The sequence below is a fragment of the Panthera tigris genome, chromosome C2 (genome assembly GCF_018350195.1).
Source record: "Panthera tigris isolate Pti1 chromosome C2, P.tigris_Pti1_mat1.1, whole genome shotgun sequence".
Lineage (NCBI taxonomy): Eukaryota > Metazoa > Chordata > Mammalia > Carnivora > Felidae > Panthera > Panthera tigris.
Genome location: NC_056668.1, coordinates 3,587,878 through 3,607,354, shown reverse-complemented (window position 1 = coordinate 3,607,354; position 19,477 = coordinate 3,587,878). Strand labels below are relative to the sequence as shown.

At 54.8% G+C, this 19,477-nt stretch overlaps 1 protein-coding gene across 4 annotated transcripts in view; it reads left to right on the top strand.

Moving 5' to 3' along the window:
* Positions 1–18,815, top strand: part of UBASH3A (ubiquitin associated and SH3 domain containing A) — a 41,504-nt gene extending 22,689 nt beyond the window's left edge. Inside the window, exons 8-15 of one of the 4 annotated variants that reach the window (XR_006222208.1) lie at positions 2,580–2,679; positions 5,552–5,674; positions 7,307–7,399; positions 9,861–10,005; positions 10,685–10,791; positions 13,311–13,420; positions 16,777–17,386; positions 17,470–18,815. Coding sequence is in view for 3 of the 4 variants with exons in the window: in XM_042999169.1 (XP_042855103.1) it covers positions 2,580–2,679; positions 5,552–5,674; positions 7,307–7,399; positions 9,861–10,005; positions 10,685–10,791; positions 13,311–13,420; positions 16,777–16,914 (816 nt within the window). In the remaining variant the exon portion in view is untranslated. Of the gene's footprint in view, positions 1–2,579; positions 2,680–5,551; positions 5,675–7,306; positions 7,400–9,860; positions 10,006–10,684; positions 10,792–13,310; positions 13,421–16,776 lie in introns of all 4 variants that reach the window. The other 3 variants (XM_042999170.1, XM_042999169.1, XM_042999171.1) reach the window with 3 other exon arrangements.
* The last annotated feature ends 662 nt before the right edge of the window (positions 18,816–19,477 follow it).

Genomic DNA, 19,477 nt, shown 5'->3' with positions numbered 1-19,477 from the left:
CCCTGCACTTTTTCTTGATACGCCTGTTGCAAAGCTCTGCATTTCAAATTTCAAATGCTCCAAATTTAAAAACCCAGGGAAGAAGATGCTCCAAACTCAAAACCCCAGCCCAAAGCGATCAACAGTACTTGGAGACTCAGTAAGCAGACTAAGGCTGGGAGCCCTGTGTGTCCTGCAATCTGCCTGCAGGCAGGGGGCAGGGATGAGACATTTTAATGTTCATCCTCCTGGGGAAAGGCATCCTGGTGAAAATAGGCATCAACCATACTTCACAAGTGGAAGACAAGACCAACTTCCCTTTGGTGCTCTACCCGAGAAGGTGGGTGTTTGCCTCCAGAACCAAACGTCTGCACCCTGTATTAAGAGACCATCATAATATTGGCTTTGCTTTGACCATATGTCCACTTTGGAGCATGGGCCCCGAGGCCCTGAGAACCTGTGCATGGAGACTTGGAATGTTCCACGGGCTCACAAGCAACACATTTCATGCACACATCAGAAGGCAGCCAGACTGGCCAGGAATGGCCGGGGGGTTAAGCCGCTGGAGACTGTGCGTGGCTGTGGACTTCACGAGGGACTAGGGTCTGGCAGGAGCTGTCCGTGGTACTGGCCCTAAGAACACCATGAGGCACGTGGTGTTTGCCCGCCACCTCCTTCTCAGCACGTCCCAACACATGGTGCCACTTGACCCTGCCGACAAACTCAGAGAAGTGCTGAGAAAGGAGGCAGCTGGTGCAGACCCTCCAGGCTCCACTCTGTTTGCAGAATCAAATCTGAAAGGGAACGGCCAGTAGCATTGCCTGGGGTACAGATGTGTCATTGTCTCTCCAGGGTGCTGGGTGTCCAAGGCATCTGCGTTTTCCATTCTAGGATTTGGGAGAAATCAGAGCGGGCCTGGGGATTGGTGATGGGGCTCCATGCTGAGGAGGGCCATGTCTCGCCACCTCCCTTCCTTACTCCGCTCTGCAGCAAAAACACACAATATCGGCTCCTTCCTTCTCACCCCTAAGCCCAGCCTCAAACTGCTATGAGGCCAAAGATGGGAAGCAGGAGGAAAGGGTCCATCTGCGGAAAAGGAACTGGGCAAAGACAAGCTGACCACCAGCTACAGCTGCCTGCCCAGTGCCCTTCTCATTCTGACCATCCCTGGTGAGCTTGGCCAGTCCATCCTGGTGACTTTGGCCCATTCATCCCCAGTGACCTTGGCCCACCATCCCCGGTGACCTTGGCTCCAGGCATGACCAAGTTCCATGTCCTACCTGAAGTCCCCCCAGCCCTCCTGCTGTGGTAGGACTTGCCACCTCTGCCTCTCATCTTCTTCTATGACTCATCTTTCTATGTTTTTCCCTTGGTCCCAATGAGATCCAAGGTCCCTAGGTGGGGAATCTGTGAACTGAAGCTTGTGTCCTAGTCTCTGACATGCATGCTCCCAGTATGCTAGGCCCCAGGGATGCTGACAGCAGTATCTACACGCAGAGAAAATACACAGTATCTATTATATGATAATATATATGTATAGATATAGATAATGTCCTAAGAAGTCACTGTGGAGCGATACTCTTGTCTGAATGTTTGCATCCCCCCAAAATTTGTATGTTGAAATCCTAACTGCCAATGTACTAGCATTAGGAGGTGGGGCCTCTGGGACTCGATTAGGTCAGGGGAGGTGGGGTCTTCATGATGGGATTAGTGCCCTTATCCTGTTGCATCCACATGACTCCTGAAACAGAATGCTACGGGCACCAGTGACAGTCACAACAAAGTTTATTGCAGTGAGAGGCAAGGCAAACCGATTGATCAGGACCGACACTCTTGACCAGAGTGAGGCCTCGAACAGCCGGGGTACAGAGTTTTTATAGCCCACCACATTATCTTATTATCACCTGGGAACAGAACAAAGGAATAGGTCCCAGGTAGAAACAGTTCAAACAGGCCCTTGCCCCCATCCAATCAAACACTAATCCCTCCCTTGATTGATAGGATAAGGCTGTTATCTTTTAACCTATAGTGTTAAAACAAAGCTGTTATTTGTTAAGGCTACAGGTTAGCCCTACACTACAATTTAACCCTTACAATACAAGAGACCCCACAGAGATCCCTTGCCCCTTCCCCCCCGTGAGGACCCAGCAAGAAGTCAGCCCAGAGGATCGCCAGGCACCCTGATCTCAGATTTCCAGCCTTCAGAACTATGGGAAATAAGGATCTGTAGCTGATGAGCCCCCAGCCTGTGGTGTTCCATGAGAGCAGTCTGGAGGGACATGGGGTAAGGACCCAGAAGAAACAGAAAGGTAGACAAGTTGGTGTGCTGTGTATGGCATAGGTTATTCCTGTGGGTTTTCTTTCCCTTGATAATGTCATAATGCCCAGGAAACAGAAAGTGGCCAGAAATTAAAGAGATTCCCACCTTCAATTCCCAACCTTCTTTCACTGCAATGACTTTGGTGAAATGGGCTACAGTCCCTGAGCAAGGAAGACGAGGACTCTGTTTCTAGGCTACCTGTGGGATGACGAGGGGAGGTGCCCATTAAGTCTAAGAATGGGGGTGTTAAATTGCCCATGTCTTTCCTCCACCATCTCAGGCCACAATAGCGAGGAAGAGTGTGTTGGTGGTGCGCCACGGGGAGAGAGTGGATCAAATCTTCGGGAAGTCGTGGCTGCAGCAGTGTTCCACTCCTGATGGTAGGTAACACCCTGGCAGGATCTAGCCCCAGAAAGTACATAGATCTAACAAATGACATCACTTCTCCGTTTCCTGAGCCGGGTCCCCTGTGACACCGTTCTTCAGGGTGATAGTATATGTGGGAGGGGTACGTGCTATATCTTTCTCCGGAGATATTCTACGCGTGCACACTGTCTGTAAGTATCTTACCTCAAATGCTTTGTGGAAGATGGGGAAATGGCTATCAACAGTAAGCGATCAGCTGGTGTGACCCATGGACAGTCGTCTTTATTCTGGACGCACACGCGGCAAGTTGGTTAGCGAGTGCAGCATTGAGTTGACACTGTGTCACTGTGACCTGCGGTCTCTGAACCCTCAGCTGCTGGCTCAACCCTATCTCAGTCTCATTGCTGTATCTCTCTGAGATAATCTTCGCTGCTGTGGTCGCTTCCCTGCAATGTTTAGCTGTGCAACTCAACTGATGGACATATTTTGAACGTGTGTCTTGCTTATCCCAAGTTCACCCCACTGGATACCAGGAACGAAGGACAGTGCTCATAAGTACAGCCCACCCACAACGATACGCATCTATACCAATGCACACCCCTGAATGGAAAGCCCAGCATGCCACAACACCTAAGCCACAAATAATTGTACAACTGAAGATACTGAATGAACAGAGTGATAAAATCCATTCACAGTAACTGGTCTAGCTAAGCTCTTTCGGAATTCCTCTGGGAGCCCAGCAGGATAAGAAAGGGGGGAAATGAGTAGGGGAAACCACCGGCAGATGACCAGCATGCACCAGGAAAATTCTGAACGGATTACATCATGGCCAAACATATCTACAAGACCCTACGGAAGTGATGCTATGCTTGTCTCTATAAAACAAGATCAATCACAGACGCAAAGGCTCAGGAAAGAGACAACAGGATGACACGTGGCTGTGAGGACAAATTGACATTCAGACGTGCAATGAGAAGAAACTTCCCTGTAATACAACAATTATTGAAACCACAGATTGAAATCGCACACCACGTCAGTGTGCGTGTGGCCGTGGCGGTGTGAGAACGGACACAAAACAACCAGCGCCAAAGACGTTCATTGGACATCATGGAAAGAGGAAGAATATTGACCAAAGACTGAGTCATCTACAGGGGAAAGACACCGGATAGTCCCAGCTGGAGGAGGTTCCTGGTGGCTCTTTCCACAGGCCGAGCAGGCCTTGATAACGTGAATACTGACAGTCTAATTTGTCCAAACTTTGCGTATTACATTGTTTAATCAATTACAATGGGGTATTCAGGGGGTGCTGCCAGACTCTCCTCGGACCCCAGATCTCCTCCTCGTTTCTGCTCACTTCTGGCCCTCATATGGCCCTTCATTTCTCAGTGGTGCTAGCCAGTTGACCCCCCTCCATCTGAGGCTCTACACCATCAGACCCTAAATTTGCTCCAATCCTTATCCTCTTCTGAGCTCCGCGCTCTGCTTCTCACAGATAAAGCGTCAACGAGGACAAAAGACCTACGTGGAACAGGTTAACAATACCATCAAGGGACCTTCTCTGGGAAGAAAACAAATAGGACTTTCCCCAGAAAACACAAGATATGTTTTGGCATTTAATGAAAGCCTTTCTTCAAACAAAGTCTCTGCCAATGGAAATGCCAAGGAGGGAGCTTCCAGGAAAGTCATGCATGAAAGCAAGGCATTCAAAGTAGCAAGCTGCCTCTTTGTGTTTGTGAAGGGCTAGGAGGCCATGTGGAGGGCTGGGCTGGTGTGCTCGGACAGGGTTAGTGACAGGGTCTACCCCAGGATGTGCAGCAGTTCTCAGGAAAGGAGGCTGGGCTGCTAGAAACTACCAGCAGCCGGAAGGTTTGGGGTTGCTTGGGGGGACGTGAGGGCTTGGTGTGGCATAGTGTCCTCTGTAGGGGTAATCAATAACTCAATATGAGGTTGAGCTTACCACTTATCGACCACCTCCCCTGAGCCAGGCGTTGGGATCCGGGCATTACCACACTGATTCGTTGTAACAGCTCTATCATTTCTCCCTTTCACTAATGAGGGAGAGTAAGTCAGTTGACTCTAATCATACAACTAGTAACTGGTGGTCCCAGGATTTGCACCAGATTGTCAGCTCATAGAGCTCAAGGTCAAAGTCAGGGTAAGCGTTTTGCAGCCTCTGGTTGGAGGGTTGAGGGGAGACCCCACGGATCCACCTGATTTCTAGCAATCGACTGAAGGAGCATTCTGGCCATGTGCACTCTGTCCCCGGGGACAATGTAACACACCGTCAGCTGCGGGGATGGGTAGAATTTCCCTTCCGTAATTAATGCCAACTTGAGATGTCTATCAAGTTTAGCTCAGTCAGTAATGGAGACATTCCTTTCTTAATCAAGAAGATTGTATGAGTGAATCTTCTTGAGGAGACCTCAGGGGACACAGAGGGTCTCGAGGTTTCTGGGGTTGACACCTGTGTCCTGTGCATTTGAAGAGATGTGTCACGGTTGACTCCACATCGCAGAGCACCTTTAAGAAAAAACACAGATGAGGGGAGCCTGGGTGGCTCAGTCGGTGAAGCGTCTGAATTCAGCTGAGGTCATGATCTCACGGCTCGTGAGTTCGAGCCCCGCATCGGGCTCTGTGCTGACAGCTCAGAGCCTGGAGCCTACTTTGGATTCTGTGTCCCTCTCTCTACCTCTCCCCCACTTGTACTCTGTTTCTGTCTCTATCTCTCAAAGATAAATAAACATTAAAAAATTTTAAAAAAAGAAAAAACACAGATGACAACAATTTAAATGATAACCTTGCTTCCAATGTGGGTCGTGATCTTGGGGGTTTCAAACCTGCACTATGTCGGTGGGCCTGAACGCCTGGTGATTATTTATGCTTCAGGGAAATACTACCGGCCAGACCTGAACTTCCCTTGCAGTCTGCCCAGAAGGAGCAGTGGAATCAAAGACTTTGAAAATGATCCTCCTCTATCATCGTGTGGAATTTTCCAGTCCCGCATAGCAGGTATGTCTGGGGATCATTCTGGTAGAAATAGTAACATTAATCACAGCAATGATGATCACTAATGCGTACTGAGCCCTTGCCACATGCCCGCGGAGGTCCGTGTTAGCATTAACCCCATTCTGCTGAGGAAGCGGCTCAGGCACAGAGAGGTTAAGGAAGTTGCACAAGGCCACAGAGCTAGTAAGAGCAGGTGCAGGGGTTTGACCCAGGATGGATAGTTGGGGGGCTCAGAAGGAATGAAAGATACAAGAGAGGGGAGGAAAAAGGAATGAACACTAAAAAATTTTTTTTAAAGAACATATCCTCTCTGATTTTACTTCAGAATCTCTCAGTCTGGGCTTATGCTTTATGTCTGGGGTTCTGGTCCCACATGGTTGACTTTTTGGAGCCAAAAAAGCCAACGGGTTCATCTGGTCTTCATTTTATGAATGAAAAGACCCGAATCAAGAAATGAGGGAGGTGTGTGGGCTTGCACACTGCTGGTTACCGGAAGGAGCTCAGGGTCTCTGAAGGGGTGTCCGTGCGGGCAGTTTTTGACCTCTGCACTCATTTCCGGGGACGCCCTGATGAGGTACCACAGGTGGAGTGGCTCCATCAGCAGAAATGTGTTTGTTCTCTTGCGGTTCTGGAAGCCAGGCGTCTGAGTTCCTCCCGAGGCCATGAGGGTGGCTGCTCCAGGCCCCTCCCTGGGCTTATAGACACCGCCTTCTCCCTGGGTCTTCACGTCGCCTCCGTTGCCTCCTCGCCTCCCCCTGTGCCCATCATGGCTGTGTCCAAACTCCCCCCTTTGAGAAGGACGCCGGTCAGATTGAACCGGAGCCCCCCGCCCCCTAGTGACCGCATCGTAACCTGACTGCCATTATAAAGACACCGTGCCCAAAGAAGGTCACACTCTGAGGAACGGAGCGTGAGGACCCCCACAGATGAATTTGGGGGGTACGATCCAGCCCGTGACAGCCTCCCCTACAGCCTCGCCAGCTTGGCACCGTGCATTTCCTAAAAAGGTCCCCTTCTTTCCCAGGGGCCAGGCCCTCTAATTTTGCGAGAGAAAATGTGAGCTCCGGGCTTGTCCCTCTCTGCTCAGGATCTCACAGCCTGAACTCCAACTGTCAGCAGGGCTGAGCTCCCATCCGGAGCCTCTTGGAAACAGTTGCAGTCTCCCCCAACAGTCTTTTGGAATTCGGTTCCCTGCGGTCGTAGGACTGAAGTCCTGGTTCCCTTGCTGGCCATCACCAAAGGGCTTTCTTTTCTCAGCTCCCACGCTCCTTGCCATGTGGCCCCCTCCATCTCCGAAGCCTGCAGTAGGGAATATCTTGCATGCGGAATCCGCATACCTTGGGCTCTCTGACTTTTTTTCTGTGACAGCCAGAGATAAATCTCTGCTTTTAACGGGCTCACCCGGATGGGTCAGGCTTACCCGCAATTATCTCGCTTCTGCCGTAGGACACAACACTCCCACATTCACAGCCTCCAGCCACACTCACGGGGACCTTACGGGTGGGTGCACCAGGGGCTGGAAATCTCGGGGCCATTTAAGATCCTGCCTGCCTCAGGTAGCGAGCCAGCCCTCAGAGTCCTCCCCATGGGAGGTTACAATTGTGAAGAGGGGTTTTGGCACCTGCTGTTTTCCAGGAGAAGCACTGCTGGACAGCGGCATCAGAATCACCTCCGTCTTCACCTCCCCAGCCCTCCGCTGTGTGCAGACAGCCAAACACATCCTGGAAGGTCGGTAAGAGCTGCAGTGAGCATCGCAGGTGGCCCTGACCTCATGGTTATTCTCCAAAGGGGGGAGGGAAGGGAAGGGGGGTAAGAACCGGATGAGTGGCAATGAATAGCCACAGAAGTCGCAAGACGGTTTTGGACCAGTCCTCCGAGAGCTGTTAGCAGACACTGAGCCCATCAACATTCCTGGAATGCCAGGATTCTAATCGAGTGCAGGAGCCTGTCATCACACTGTCCACCTGCATCTGCTTGTATCTAACATATGTTTAAAGAGAGAGAGAGAGAGAGAGAGAGAGCAGAGGAGGGGCAGAGAGAAAGGGAGAGAGAGAGGATCCCAAGCAGGCTCTGCACTGTCACTGCAGAGCCCCACATGGGGTTTGATCCCACGAACCGTGGGATCATGACCTGAGCCGAAGTTGGACACTTAACTGACAGAGCCCCCAGGCGCCCCTGCCATGTGGTTTCAAAACAGCACCTGAGGCGGGGTTTCAAAAGCCCACAGAGCTGGGAACAGCTGTGGTCCCTTCTGAGGGCCAAGCTCATGACTCTTGCCAGGGCGAGGGGAGCGGCTGCTGGCAGCTGTCCAGCACCACTGAAGGCTGATGTCCCTCAGGAAGCCCCCAGACCGTCTTTAGCAGCTTCTGCCTGCAGGAAAAAGAAAGTTCCTGCCAGAGAAGTGCAGCCTGTTCTGGGGGGCCTTGGTTCTTCGTCTGCTGCTGGAGCCCTGCCCTGCCCTCTTGGAGGGAGGGGGCGGGGGGGGCAGTGGACATGATGTAGTCAGCAGTGCAGGAGCACAGGCCAAAGCCCCACAGTGATGGGACAGAGGGCAGAAGACGTGGACACAGACACAGCAGGTGTGCTAATGTGGGGGAGGGGGCTTGCCTCTACTTTCTTAGAGACAGTGGGGGTCAGGCCACCAGCTGGAAGTGAGAAAGGGAAGGACCTCTGGAGGTTTGGGGTGCACGGAAGGCACGACATGTCTATCAGAGAGATAGAGGGTGGTCACTGAGTACTGACTTCACATGGAGACCCAGCCACCACAGGGCCTGGGGCTTTCCTGCAGGGGCAGATGTGGAGGACCAGGTAGAGAGCTGGAGCTAATGACGGGTGGGCTCGACAAGTGAAGTACAAAGTTCTCAGAAATGTTCTCCGGTGATGATAACGTCAATGTCTCTAATACGATGTCTCGTGGACTTTTGGTCTATATGCAGAACGTCTTTTTTAATTATCACGATGCTGTTTAAAGTCCAAGTGTATAAATTCTGGGTCGTTCAGGAAAATGAGGGCGCTCAACCTTCTTCACAGGTCCTGGAACAGGACAGACCTGTTTCCAGACTGACATCTGAGAGGCTTACATGCTACCCTTAGTTTCACTGTCATGTCAGTGACTGTCCAGATGGGCCATTTCCCAAAATGTGACCCACAGAACAAAGTGGCTGCAAGATGGCTCCACAGAAGGAGTGGCCAAGACCCTTTGGGAACCTCTCCAACAGTTCGCACTGGACACGGGCCCTCCACAGGCTGGAGGGAACTCAGGAGCCTGGTTAGACCGTGTAACTCCCTTTCGTCAATGTGCTTTGGCAAAGGAACTTGTTCCGTGGACCTGGAATACATTTGGGGAGCTGGTTTATTTCCAGCATTGGAGCTTAATGACATTTTCTCCATTTCAAATAAAAGCATTCAGGCCCTCTTTCTCCCCCTCAAAGAGATGGCCTTATGCTATAGGTGTTCTCTTGGTCTAGGTATGAAATTCTCGGGAAGGGTAGCTGGGAGAAGTCTGGGTGTTCCAAGAGACAGCTCCTTCACCCTTCACCTTCTCCTCAATCTGGGTGTCTGTCAAGATGGCACCTCAGTGGTGACTAGTGTGCTCCTCGATTGGCCGAGTCTTTTCCATGGATCGCTGGGTTGGTCGACATGGTGTGCTCTCACTCTTGATCAATGATGAGGCCCAGTGCTAGTCTGGCTGTAGAGATATATGGGACCATCAGGGTGACCCACTGATAGTGGCATCTCGCAGGCCGGGCAGACTCTGTCCCCTTCCTTATGGACAGGCGTCACCGCTCCTCAGATGCCTTTCAACCATCTGGCGGGTTCTGTCTTAGAAATAGCATAGCAGGGGCACCTGGGTGTGTCCGTTGGCCAACCGTCCAACTCTCGATTTCAGCTCAGGTCATGATCTCATGGTTTATAAGTTCGAGTCCCAAGTCATGCTCTGCGCTGACAGCTCGGAGCCTGCTTGGGATTCTCTCTCTCCCGCTCTCTGCCTCTCTCTCTCTCTCCCTTTCAAAATAAATAAATAAACTTAAAAAAAAAGAAATAGCACAGCTGTAAGTAATCACAGAACAATATTTGCCAAGGGAAAAAAAAACCCACATTTTTTTTTTAAAAAGTATTGTTTAAGAGACTCACGTAAAACCAATCTGGACACTGAGGATTACAAACGCTTGTATTCTGTTGGATCCAGAGCTCAAACTGGAGAAAACAATTAAGATAAGAGTGGAACCCGGCATCTTTGAATGGACAAAATGGGAGTCCGGCAAAACCACCCCAACCCTCATGACCCTGGACGAGCTGCAGGAGGCGGGTTTCAACGTCAGCATGGATTACAGGTGGGTCATTCCCTCCCTTTCTGCCGGGGTGGGGCACCTTCGTAGCTCCTGCCCAAGAAGAAACATTCACGACAGCATTAAAGACTATATTTGGGGGACCACTGCACTGGGGGTGCGACCAGGCACCAGGACTGGACAAGGCTTTGAACATCATGGGGACAAGTGAGGGATTTTAGTGAAGGAGCAGGGCAGAGGTGGGACGCTACTGAGGGATGGGGCAGTAGCCTTGCCGAGGCAGGCCAGAGTGAGCGTGCACAGGCATCGCCTGCGGGTGACGGGGGAGGCGGGGTTTGCTCAGGATTCGAGGAGGAGCAGACACCAAGGGTAGGGCTTCCGGCTCCCTGTGATAGCAGGAGCCTCGCTAAAACCGACCCCACGCGGTTGGACACGGAAGCCCACGGTCGGCCCCGTGAGACGCGGGCTCCGGGAGCCCGGCCAGGGTGTGGTCCAGGAGACACGGTTAGTCCTTCTCCGCCACGGCCCACTCTTTGCCGTCACAGACCCTCCTGGGGTTCAGTGATCGAACTAGAGATCGAACGTCGGCCCCCGGCCTGCTTGGGGCCCACACTGGACTGTCACGTGGACCTAGAGCCCCGCCCTCCCGGAAGGGCTCCTCCTTCTCCCGCTGACCACACGGCCAGCAGGCCGGCGTGGCAGCCACCCCCGTCTCCTCCTCCAGGCCTGCGTTTCCCCTCGCCTCCCTCATGCCGGCCGAGAGCTACGACGAGTATGTGAACAGGTGTGCGGTGAGCGTCGGATGGATCACCAGCATCCGCCCATGGGACGGTAAGGGCCTCCCGCGTCCCCCAGCCCCCCGGCCCTGGGGATGGGCAGCCCCCCGGGGAGGTGGGGTCTTACCTCTGGGGTGGAAACTGGCCAATTTTTAGGGTTTAGGAAAGCCCCAACCTCGTCCGCCCCCTCCCCAACCAACAGTGTCACACGAAGGCCTCTGCAGTCACCGGGCGCGTGGCTGCCACCACCCGGGGGGGGGGGGGTCCCGATTCTGTCACCGAGAGCCGATGGGATCCAGGATGGCAGGGTCAACACAAACCGCTCGTGTCCGCTCCCTAGGAAACAAGAGACTAAGAATGGAACGCGAACCAGATGTCAGGTCACATTCGAACAAAACATCTGTACGTGTAGACGGTTGAGACCGTTAGAGAAACCTGAATACGGAATTTGAGTGTGGAGTCTGAATGTGGACATGCCTGAGAAACCGTGTGAATTCTGTTAGGTGTGGCGGCGGCAGGCTGGGCGTGGCAGGGTGGGAAGTGGTCACGTGAAGGGGCAGACTGAGGTGTAGTCTGTGGAATGGTGGGACGGCGGGGGTAGCGGGGGAGGGGCGGTGTACTCACGGATGGTGCGCGATGTGCCAATGTCACGCCATGGCGGCTCCGGGATGCGTTAGACCCACCTGTGGGCCTATTGGGGGATATTTGAAAACATCCATGGTAAAAGTTGACACGTGAGCCTTTAGAATTTTAAGTTAGCGCGCTGAACATCAGCGACGTGTCAGAGACCAAATAAAACGGCGTGGGGAAAATCCACGTGAAGAAGGCACGCGCTCTGCCCTCCAAGAGTTTGGAGATTGTTGGGGAAAGGCATGACATCCAGAATATTAGGAGTTTTGAATAACCCGAGGAAGAGTCTCCGAGGCAGTGAGAGACCACCAGACCCGCTTCCCCACCTGGTTATCCTTCGTCCCTCATCCCGCAGACTCAGGCAGAGATGTCTGCTGACGAGGGAAGACCGTCTCTGCTCTCAGGGAAGGGTTGAGCACCTGGCCTCCCCGGACAGTCCCAACGCGCCAGGGGGACACGCTCCCTCACATCCTGTAGGAAGAGACCCAAACCTGGCCGCGCCCAGCTCCCCCAAACACAGCCGGCCACGAGGCTGCTTTACAAATGGCCCATTTTGACCGGTTGGCACCCCGGGGAATGTGCTTCCGGAAGCCACAGCTTAGTGGCATTTGGTTGATTCTCAAACTCCCGTTACGCACAGTTACTGCGACAGAGCGCCTCAGGACAGACGGTGATGTGAGAGCCTTTCGCCCGTCCTCAGGCCACCGCTGTCTAGCTGCTCCAGTTCGAGCCTCCGTCCTGAGCTGAATTTCAGTGTCCACGGGATGCTCTGCCCTTCCGAGGACACTCCCCCCATTACAGGGGTGAGGCCTTCCGGAACAGGGATGGGGATCTGCTCAATCAGCTCCAACCCCTCTGAACACTGTCTTGTGACGCCCACCGCAGGGAACACAGCCCATCCGTCCCCGTGTGGCTGAGGCTGTCAGGATGCAATGCTTGAGGGACGGGACAAGTTGGATTTGGAAGGTGAGCAGTGCCGGAGAGGGGACAGCATGAGGCAGGCGGGAGCGTGACAGGTGTGGCCAGCGGCAGAGGAGGAGTAAAAACTCCAGGCGGGCTGGAGGGTAAGAGCCGACCCCACCGGTCCCCGGGCAGACGTTATCTGTGAACTGGTCACCGTCCTGCACAGCCTGGTGTCACCTCCACGCACACCGCATGACTCTGCAGCCCAGAGGACTGAAGCCTACGTGCCCGCGTCACCCGAGCACCGAGAGCACAGGCCCAGAGTCGAAGCCGTGCGTCCGCCTCCCAGGTGGCATCCCGGCTGCCACCGCACCGTGACTTCGGAGGCCAGAGATGTGAGAGCGGAATTAACAGGAAATAGTACATCAGGGCTTCGGTCACGCTGGAGAATTCAGTGTCAGGAAGCAGCAAGAATGAACCGTTCTGTGTCGGCCAGAACCTTCAAGGGAAGCTCTCCACCCGACTGCCTCTTCCAGGTGGATCCTGTGGGGCCGGCCACAGCACCTCGTGGACCCACCAGGACCCGCCAGCTCCCCCCAGCTGTGACTGGTCCCCGCGGCAGTCACGCCCGCCAGCAGAAGACTCGCTCCACCCGTGGACTCGGGGTGTCGTTATTGAAGCGAGAGGCATCAGCAGGCTCGTGGTGGCTGATGCCTCTCAAGCTGAAGGACCCAGCCTGGGAGGCAGCCACCACATCCCGCAAGAGGTGGTCCCTCAGGTCACAGCGCAGTCCCACCCCCGAAGCTCCCGACAGGCGCGGCCGCCCCCAGAAGGTGCACGAGGACGTGATACAGCAGGGACCGTGCACACGCATGGGGGAGCCGCAACTCGGGGTTACCTGCCGCACCGCTTCCGACCCGGGATCTCTCAAGGCTTTGTGTACCCCGGGGGTGATTCCACCCGACGACTTTGGGGACTCTCGTTCTACTAGAAGGCGCTCTCCGTGCCTGCTCTGACTCCGAGGTGTCCCTTTCTGTACAGTAGGCGTCATCCTGATCGTGGGCCACGGCTCAGCGCTGGACTCCTGCACCCGCCCGCTCCTTGGGCTGCCTCCCCGCGACAGCGGAGACTTCGCCCAGCTTGTGAGAAAGGTATGTGCCCGCCCCTTCCTCCCCTTTGGGCCGTGAAGTCAAGCACCCCGAGCACACGGGGTCATCACGCTCCCCTCTCAGAATGAAAGCAGGCGTCCAGACAACCCGGGGCAGCAGGGACGCCCCCACCCCACCTGCCCTGTGTCCTGAGAATGTGCGTACCTGCTCTTACACAAAGGGCGGTCCTGGGTGGGGGGCTGATGGGAGCGGTTTGTCCTCTTTATCATCATTATGGCAACTTTGGCCATTTGCTGCCCAGATAATATGAAAAATAAGAAACAGGCAGTCCCTGTAGTGGACCAGATGGTCCAGTGAGTAGTAAGCCATGTGGATACGAGGACAAAGGACAACTGTGGGGCTGGCTTGCTCTGGGGACCCAGGGGCAGGGGGTGGGGGGCTAGAGGACAGAAAGGAACCCCCACCCCTCGCCTTTGGAGTCAGCCCACCATGGAACACACAAGCACTTGCGGTGACGGCCAGCGTGTCCGGGGCCGGGCTGGGGCTCTGCAAACACTCACAAGAAAAGCTAACAGGTGACGGATGTGTGGAGAAGGGTAGTGAGTGGTCTGCACCGACCTGTTGACCGTCACCCAGTGAAATGACTCAAGGCAGGCAAACTGGGGGCTCAGACACACCCCCTGCTCCTGCACCGAAAATCTACTCAGGGCCAGACTTGCCCACTGTCCTTGGCCTTTTTATCAAACTAACTGGCCAGTGACCTTGAGGCCAGGAGTACAGTGGCATAAACGACACTTGGGATGGGTGATGGGCCCCTGAGCTGGTTCCTTTGTGCAAAATCGTCACAGGACCACAACCAGCCCCAGCTTGTTTGCAGAGGGGCAGCCCCGTGCCCTGCCCGGCCCACACGGGCTCTGTGCCTACGCAAAGTTCCCGGCTTTCGGAGCCCCGCCCTGCCTGCCAGAGAAAGCCGGGTCCTCCCTCACGGGGGGCGAGTCAGAGAGCGATACCTGCGTGCACCCTCTCTCTTCCCATTCACTTTCCTCTGGACCTGAGTGGAAGCCCCTCAGAGTGCCCCCGAGGTGGGCTTTCCCAACTGTGACCCAGATGTTCCCGAGCCCTTAGGGGTCCTGGGCCACCGACTACCACTCTCCGAGTACAGGGCTCGAGGCCACACTGGGTGAGGATGCACTTTTCTGGGGTTTTCCTCATCGGCCCCCGCGCACCTGCTCCCCGTCTGTTGCTCTATCCCCCGTCCACCTCCCCTGTGCTCCCGTGCTGCCCGCTCCTGCTCCCGCGCCCCTCCCCCCTCTCCTGGGGCTCCAGGTCACCCCCACGATGGCCACCGCACATGCCAGCTGCTGACCGTCGCACGTGGAGGCTGTTCCAAAGCCCTATTAGTCTTTGCAGCCCCATTCCCACCCACTGCCCCGACCCTTGGCCAGCCTTGAACTTCCAAATTCCTCTGACATTTTTATCCTGACACTTTGGTGCCCACCCCACCCCATCCCCAAATAAGCTGCACTCGCCTGCACACAGCAGAAATTTACCAAGGGGCTCTGTGGAGCCACGGGCCTTCAAATCGAGGGCAGACAGAAACAGATCGTTCATGACCTTCCCCTTGCCCACCCCATCACGCTGCCTCCCCGTGTACACGCACACGCACACACATACACTCACACGCATACACACACAACCACACTGGTATACATGTGCACGCACATAGATGTATACACACATGTGTGTACATATACATGCATGTGTGCACATGCATACACACATGTGTGCACTTGCACAGGCACACGTGCTTACACATGCACGCACACATACATGCATGCACACAGGTGCACACGTGCACACACGTACACATGCGCATGCACACACATACATACATACACTCACACACATACACACACATGCACACTGGTGTACACGTGCACACACATACACAGGCACATGCACACAGGGGTACACATGTACATGTATGTGTGCACATGCACACATATACACATGTGTGCATGCACACACATACACTCACAGACACAGATGCACACAGGTGTACACATACAGGTACGTGCACACAGGTACACACATACACATGTGCGTGCATATACGTGTATGCACATACATGTGCATGTGCACGCATGCGCACACGCATGCATGCATGCACACATGTGTACATGTGCACACATAGATGCATGCGTGCATACAGGTGCACGCATGCACACATACACACGCGCATGCACACAGGGGTACACATGTACATGTATGCGTGCACACACGCACACATATATACACATGCATGTGCACACATGTGCACATGCACACACATACACTCACAGACACACATGCACACAGGTGCACACACAGGTACACGCACACGTGTGTGTACATACACATGCATACATGTGTACACATGTGCATACATATATGTGTGCACATACATGTGCACATGCACACATGCACACACATGCACCCACACAGGTACACACATGCACATGCACATGCACACCGGGGTACACATGTACATGTATGCATGCACACACACGTATATACACACGCATACGCACATGTGCACATGCACACACATACACTCACAGACACAAATGCACACAGGTGTACACACAGGTACATGCACACGTGTGTACACGCACATATGCATGCACACACGTGTACACGTGTGCGTACATGTACGTGCATGCGCACACACGTGCACAGTGTCTCTAAGTAGGAGAGAGTCATCCTGAGTCAGCGCCATCATCCACGTGGACCCCCACCGCATGTTGGAATTTCTGCAAATTTTGTCTCACCAAGAAATTTCCAGACATCAAAAGAGAGAAGAAAAACAGGAAAGCAAAACATGCAAACGACAACAACAACAACAAAGCCTTAGAAACAAAGATTCCCACAAACACATTCATTTTACAGATGAAGGGATTAAGGTCTAAAGTCTCACTTTGCGGTTTTTTCCTGGGCTCTGAAAACAATACCCATATCTTTTTGCGATGCCAACTTTGAGAATGTAAGTCACTCTTCAAGCTGTAGCCTGGGCACCGTTGAGCCTCGGGCTGGGTGCTTCTCTGCCGCGGGGCGTCCTGGGCACCGTAGACAGCAGCAGCAGCCTTGGCCTCTGCCCGTCAGACGCCAACAGCACCCCCGGTGCCACCGGCTTATTGCTGGTCCGCAGACATCGCCCTGGTCCGTGGGAGCGAGGGGCGCGGCCCCGCTGGGGACGGCTGTGTGAGGCGCCAGCATCATGTTTCAGGCAGCGGTGCCAGCGAGGGCCCATCGTGCCCTCCTCCCCGGCCCAGCAGGGCCTGTCGGTTGGGTCTAGAGCGACTATAAAATCGATCGACCTCCTACAAGATATTAACAAGTGATTGAAAACTCTGTCCTAGATTCCTTCTCTGGGTATGTGCTTCTGCGAAGAAAATAAAGAGGAAGGGAAATGGGAGTTGGTGAACCCTCCCGTGAAGACGCTGACCCACGGCTCGAACTCCGCGTTTAACTGGAGGAACTGGATCCCGGGCAGCTAAGAGACTCGCTCGTGCTCTGCGCGGCTCGTGCCGACGAGGCCCAGCTCTCGGCGGGGCTGGGCGATGCCGGCGTTTGAGGGGGTCCGACGCCCCCTCGGTGTGATTTGGAGACGCACAAGACGCACTTTCACGTCCCAGGATGTTCAGCCACCTGCCGCCGCCCTCGTAGCCGCCGCAGGTGGACCTCTGTCCTGCGAGCTCAGACCCTGTAAGGTGTGGACGTGCCGCGTGGCCCGGAGGGAAGCGGGTCACCGTGACCCACCACAAAGGACAGAAGGACCTGCGCCCTGTGGCTCGTGGGTTCCCCGTCATTCTCCCAGTTCTGTTTCAACCCCCTTTGGGCTATGTCTACACAGACCCAAAGGGGGCGTAATATGCAATAAAATCTCACCAGAAACCACCCACCAGCTGGAAATCAGGGCCCCGCAGCTCGCGATGCCCGCCCCCCGGGTACCCGTTCTATCGCCGCACAGTAAGTCACCACGGAGCGGCGGTCAGGGGCAACACGCATTTTCGAACACACACACGCAAATCACTTCCGTTCCGGCTCTGCAGGTCAGGATTCCTAAGACAGGTCAGCGGACTCCGTGGCCCCCAGAGGCTGTGGGGGGTCCGTCTCCTGGCCGTTCCCGGCTGCAGAGACCCCTGCCCTCTCCGCCTCCATCCGCACACGGAGCGTCTTCAGGTCTGTCCCTGCCCTCCGCTTGCACCGCCCCACACCCTCGCACCCCCAGCCCCCTGCGGGAAGGTCTCCTGCAGTTATAGAGGGTCCTCCCGACAGTCCGGGACGACCTTCTGCCTCAAGACCTGCAGCTTAATCCCATCTGCATGGCCCCTTTTGCCCTGTGAGGGACACAGCCGCAGGTCTGGGATTGGGATGCGGATGTCTTTGGGGACAGTCGTCACCCCCCACACCCCACACATGGGGCTGCTTGTACGGGGGCCCCGGTATGAGGAGGAGACGCGCTTCCCTCGTGCAGGCCCGCCCCAGCTTCTCCTTCTCTCCCTTTTGGCCAAGTGGAGGGGGGGGCGTGGCTTTGCAAATGGGGGGAGCGTGGCCTGCCCTGACTCACAGGAACACCCACCGGCACGGGGACACCTGCCAGGATGCTGCAAATCCAGGGCTGCCTCTGACTCCGAAGCAGCTGGTCCAGGTGGCCGATGGGAGTCTCTCCCCCCACCACCCACTGGTCACAGCGGACCCCACCGCCAGTGCACTCAGTGCCCCAGACAAAATCCCGCCACAGTGCGGTGAGCCCGACTGGACTCCCTGCTCTCCCACCGCGCTCCAGTTCTGACGTTTCACTGTCGCGACGGGGGACCGTGGCTGACCCGTGCCTGGCCTTTCTCAGGGAAGTGCCCTCCCCGTCCCCAGCTCTCCCCTGCTGTCTCCCGGGCAAGGCTGGGGCCGCGCAGTCCGTGGAGCTCTTGAGGAGCAGAGACGGTGAACCCAGAGTGGACCCCGGAACCCGCACAGGAAGCGCCACGTCCCCAGGGACACACACAGGCTTTGGAGTCTAACTGTGGAGAGGAAGACAAAAGTGTCTGTCCCTTGTTTTACTTACTCGTGACATCATTTTTCTGTCTCCAAACATAAAGCAGTTTAAGGTTGACACAGAAGAGAGAGCAGAGGGCAGCCGGCTCACAGGCGGCTCCCATATCTGGTCGACGACACAGTCTCGGGGAAACAACCCCGCACACGTCCCAACAGGAACTGACCAGAAAGCCAATGGGTGCCCTGGGGCACCTCCTACGGGTCCGTCCTGCCTCGGAGCACCCGGACGGCCGCCCCTTTCTCTGCAGCAAGTATGTGACTGGGAAGAAGTATTTCCTTGTTTTCTCTCCCGGATACCCCCTGGTGCCACCCGGACACTACTAATCATGATGATGATTAAAAACCTTACAAATCAAGCAAATGGTATTTAAATAGTGGCCCCTTCTTTGGGGCGGTCCCAAGGTGTCTGGATTTACCCTTTCAGGAGGGAGGCTTCTGGGTCACAAGCCCCTGACCCTCGTCCTTGCTGGGCTGCTGGTGGGGGTGGGTGAGGGACGGAGAGATGGGTTTGAATCTCAGATTCCAAGGTCAAAAGTGCCAGAAACGTGGGGCGCCTGGGTGGCTCAGTTGGCTAAGCGTCTGACTTCAGCCCAGGTCACGATCTCACAGTTTGTGGGTTCGAGCCCCATGTTGGGCTCTGTGCTGACAGCTCAGAGCCTGGAGCCTGCTTCAGATTCTGTGTCTCCCTCTCTCTCTCTGCCCCTCCTCTGCTCACGCATTCATTCTCTCTCTCTCTCTCTCTTTCAAAAATAAACATTAAACAAAAAACCTATAACAAAAATAGCAAGAAATGCCACTTTCTTTCTATTCTAGAATTCTGGTCCCAACTAGCCCCTCATTCTGACACAATCACAGGAAAGCCCAGTTCTGTCACTTTTGGTTTCCAGAACAAGCCTCATCATAAGCACGGGACCCTGAGAACAGAGCCGCCCGGCAGAAGGGCGGGAATGGAAGTTTATCGTCAGTTGGTGCCAGTTTTCAGTTCTATGAGCAAGGAGCCCGGAAACC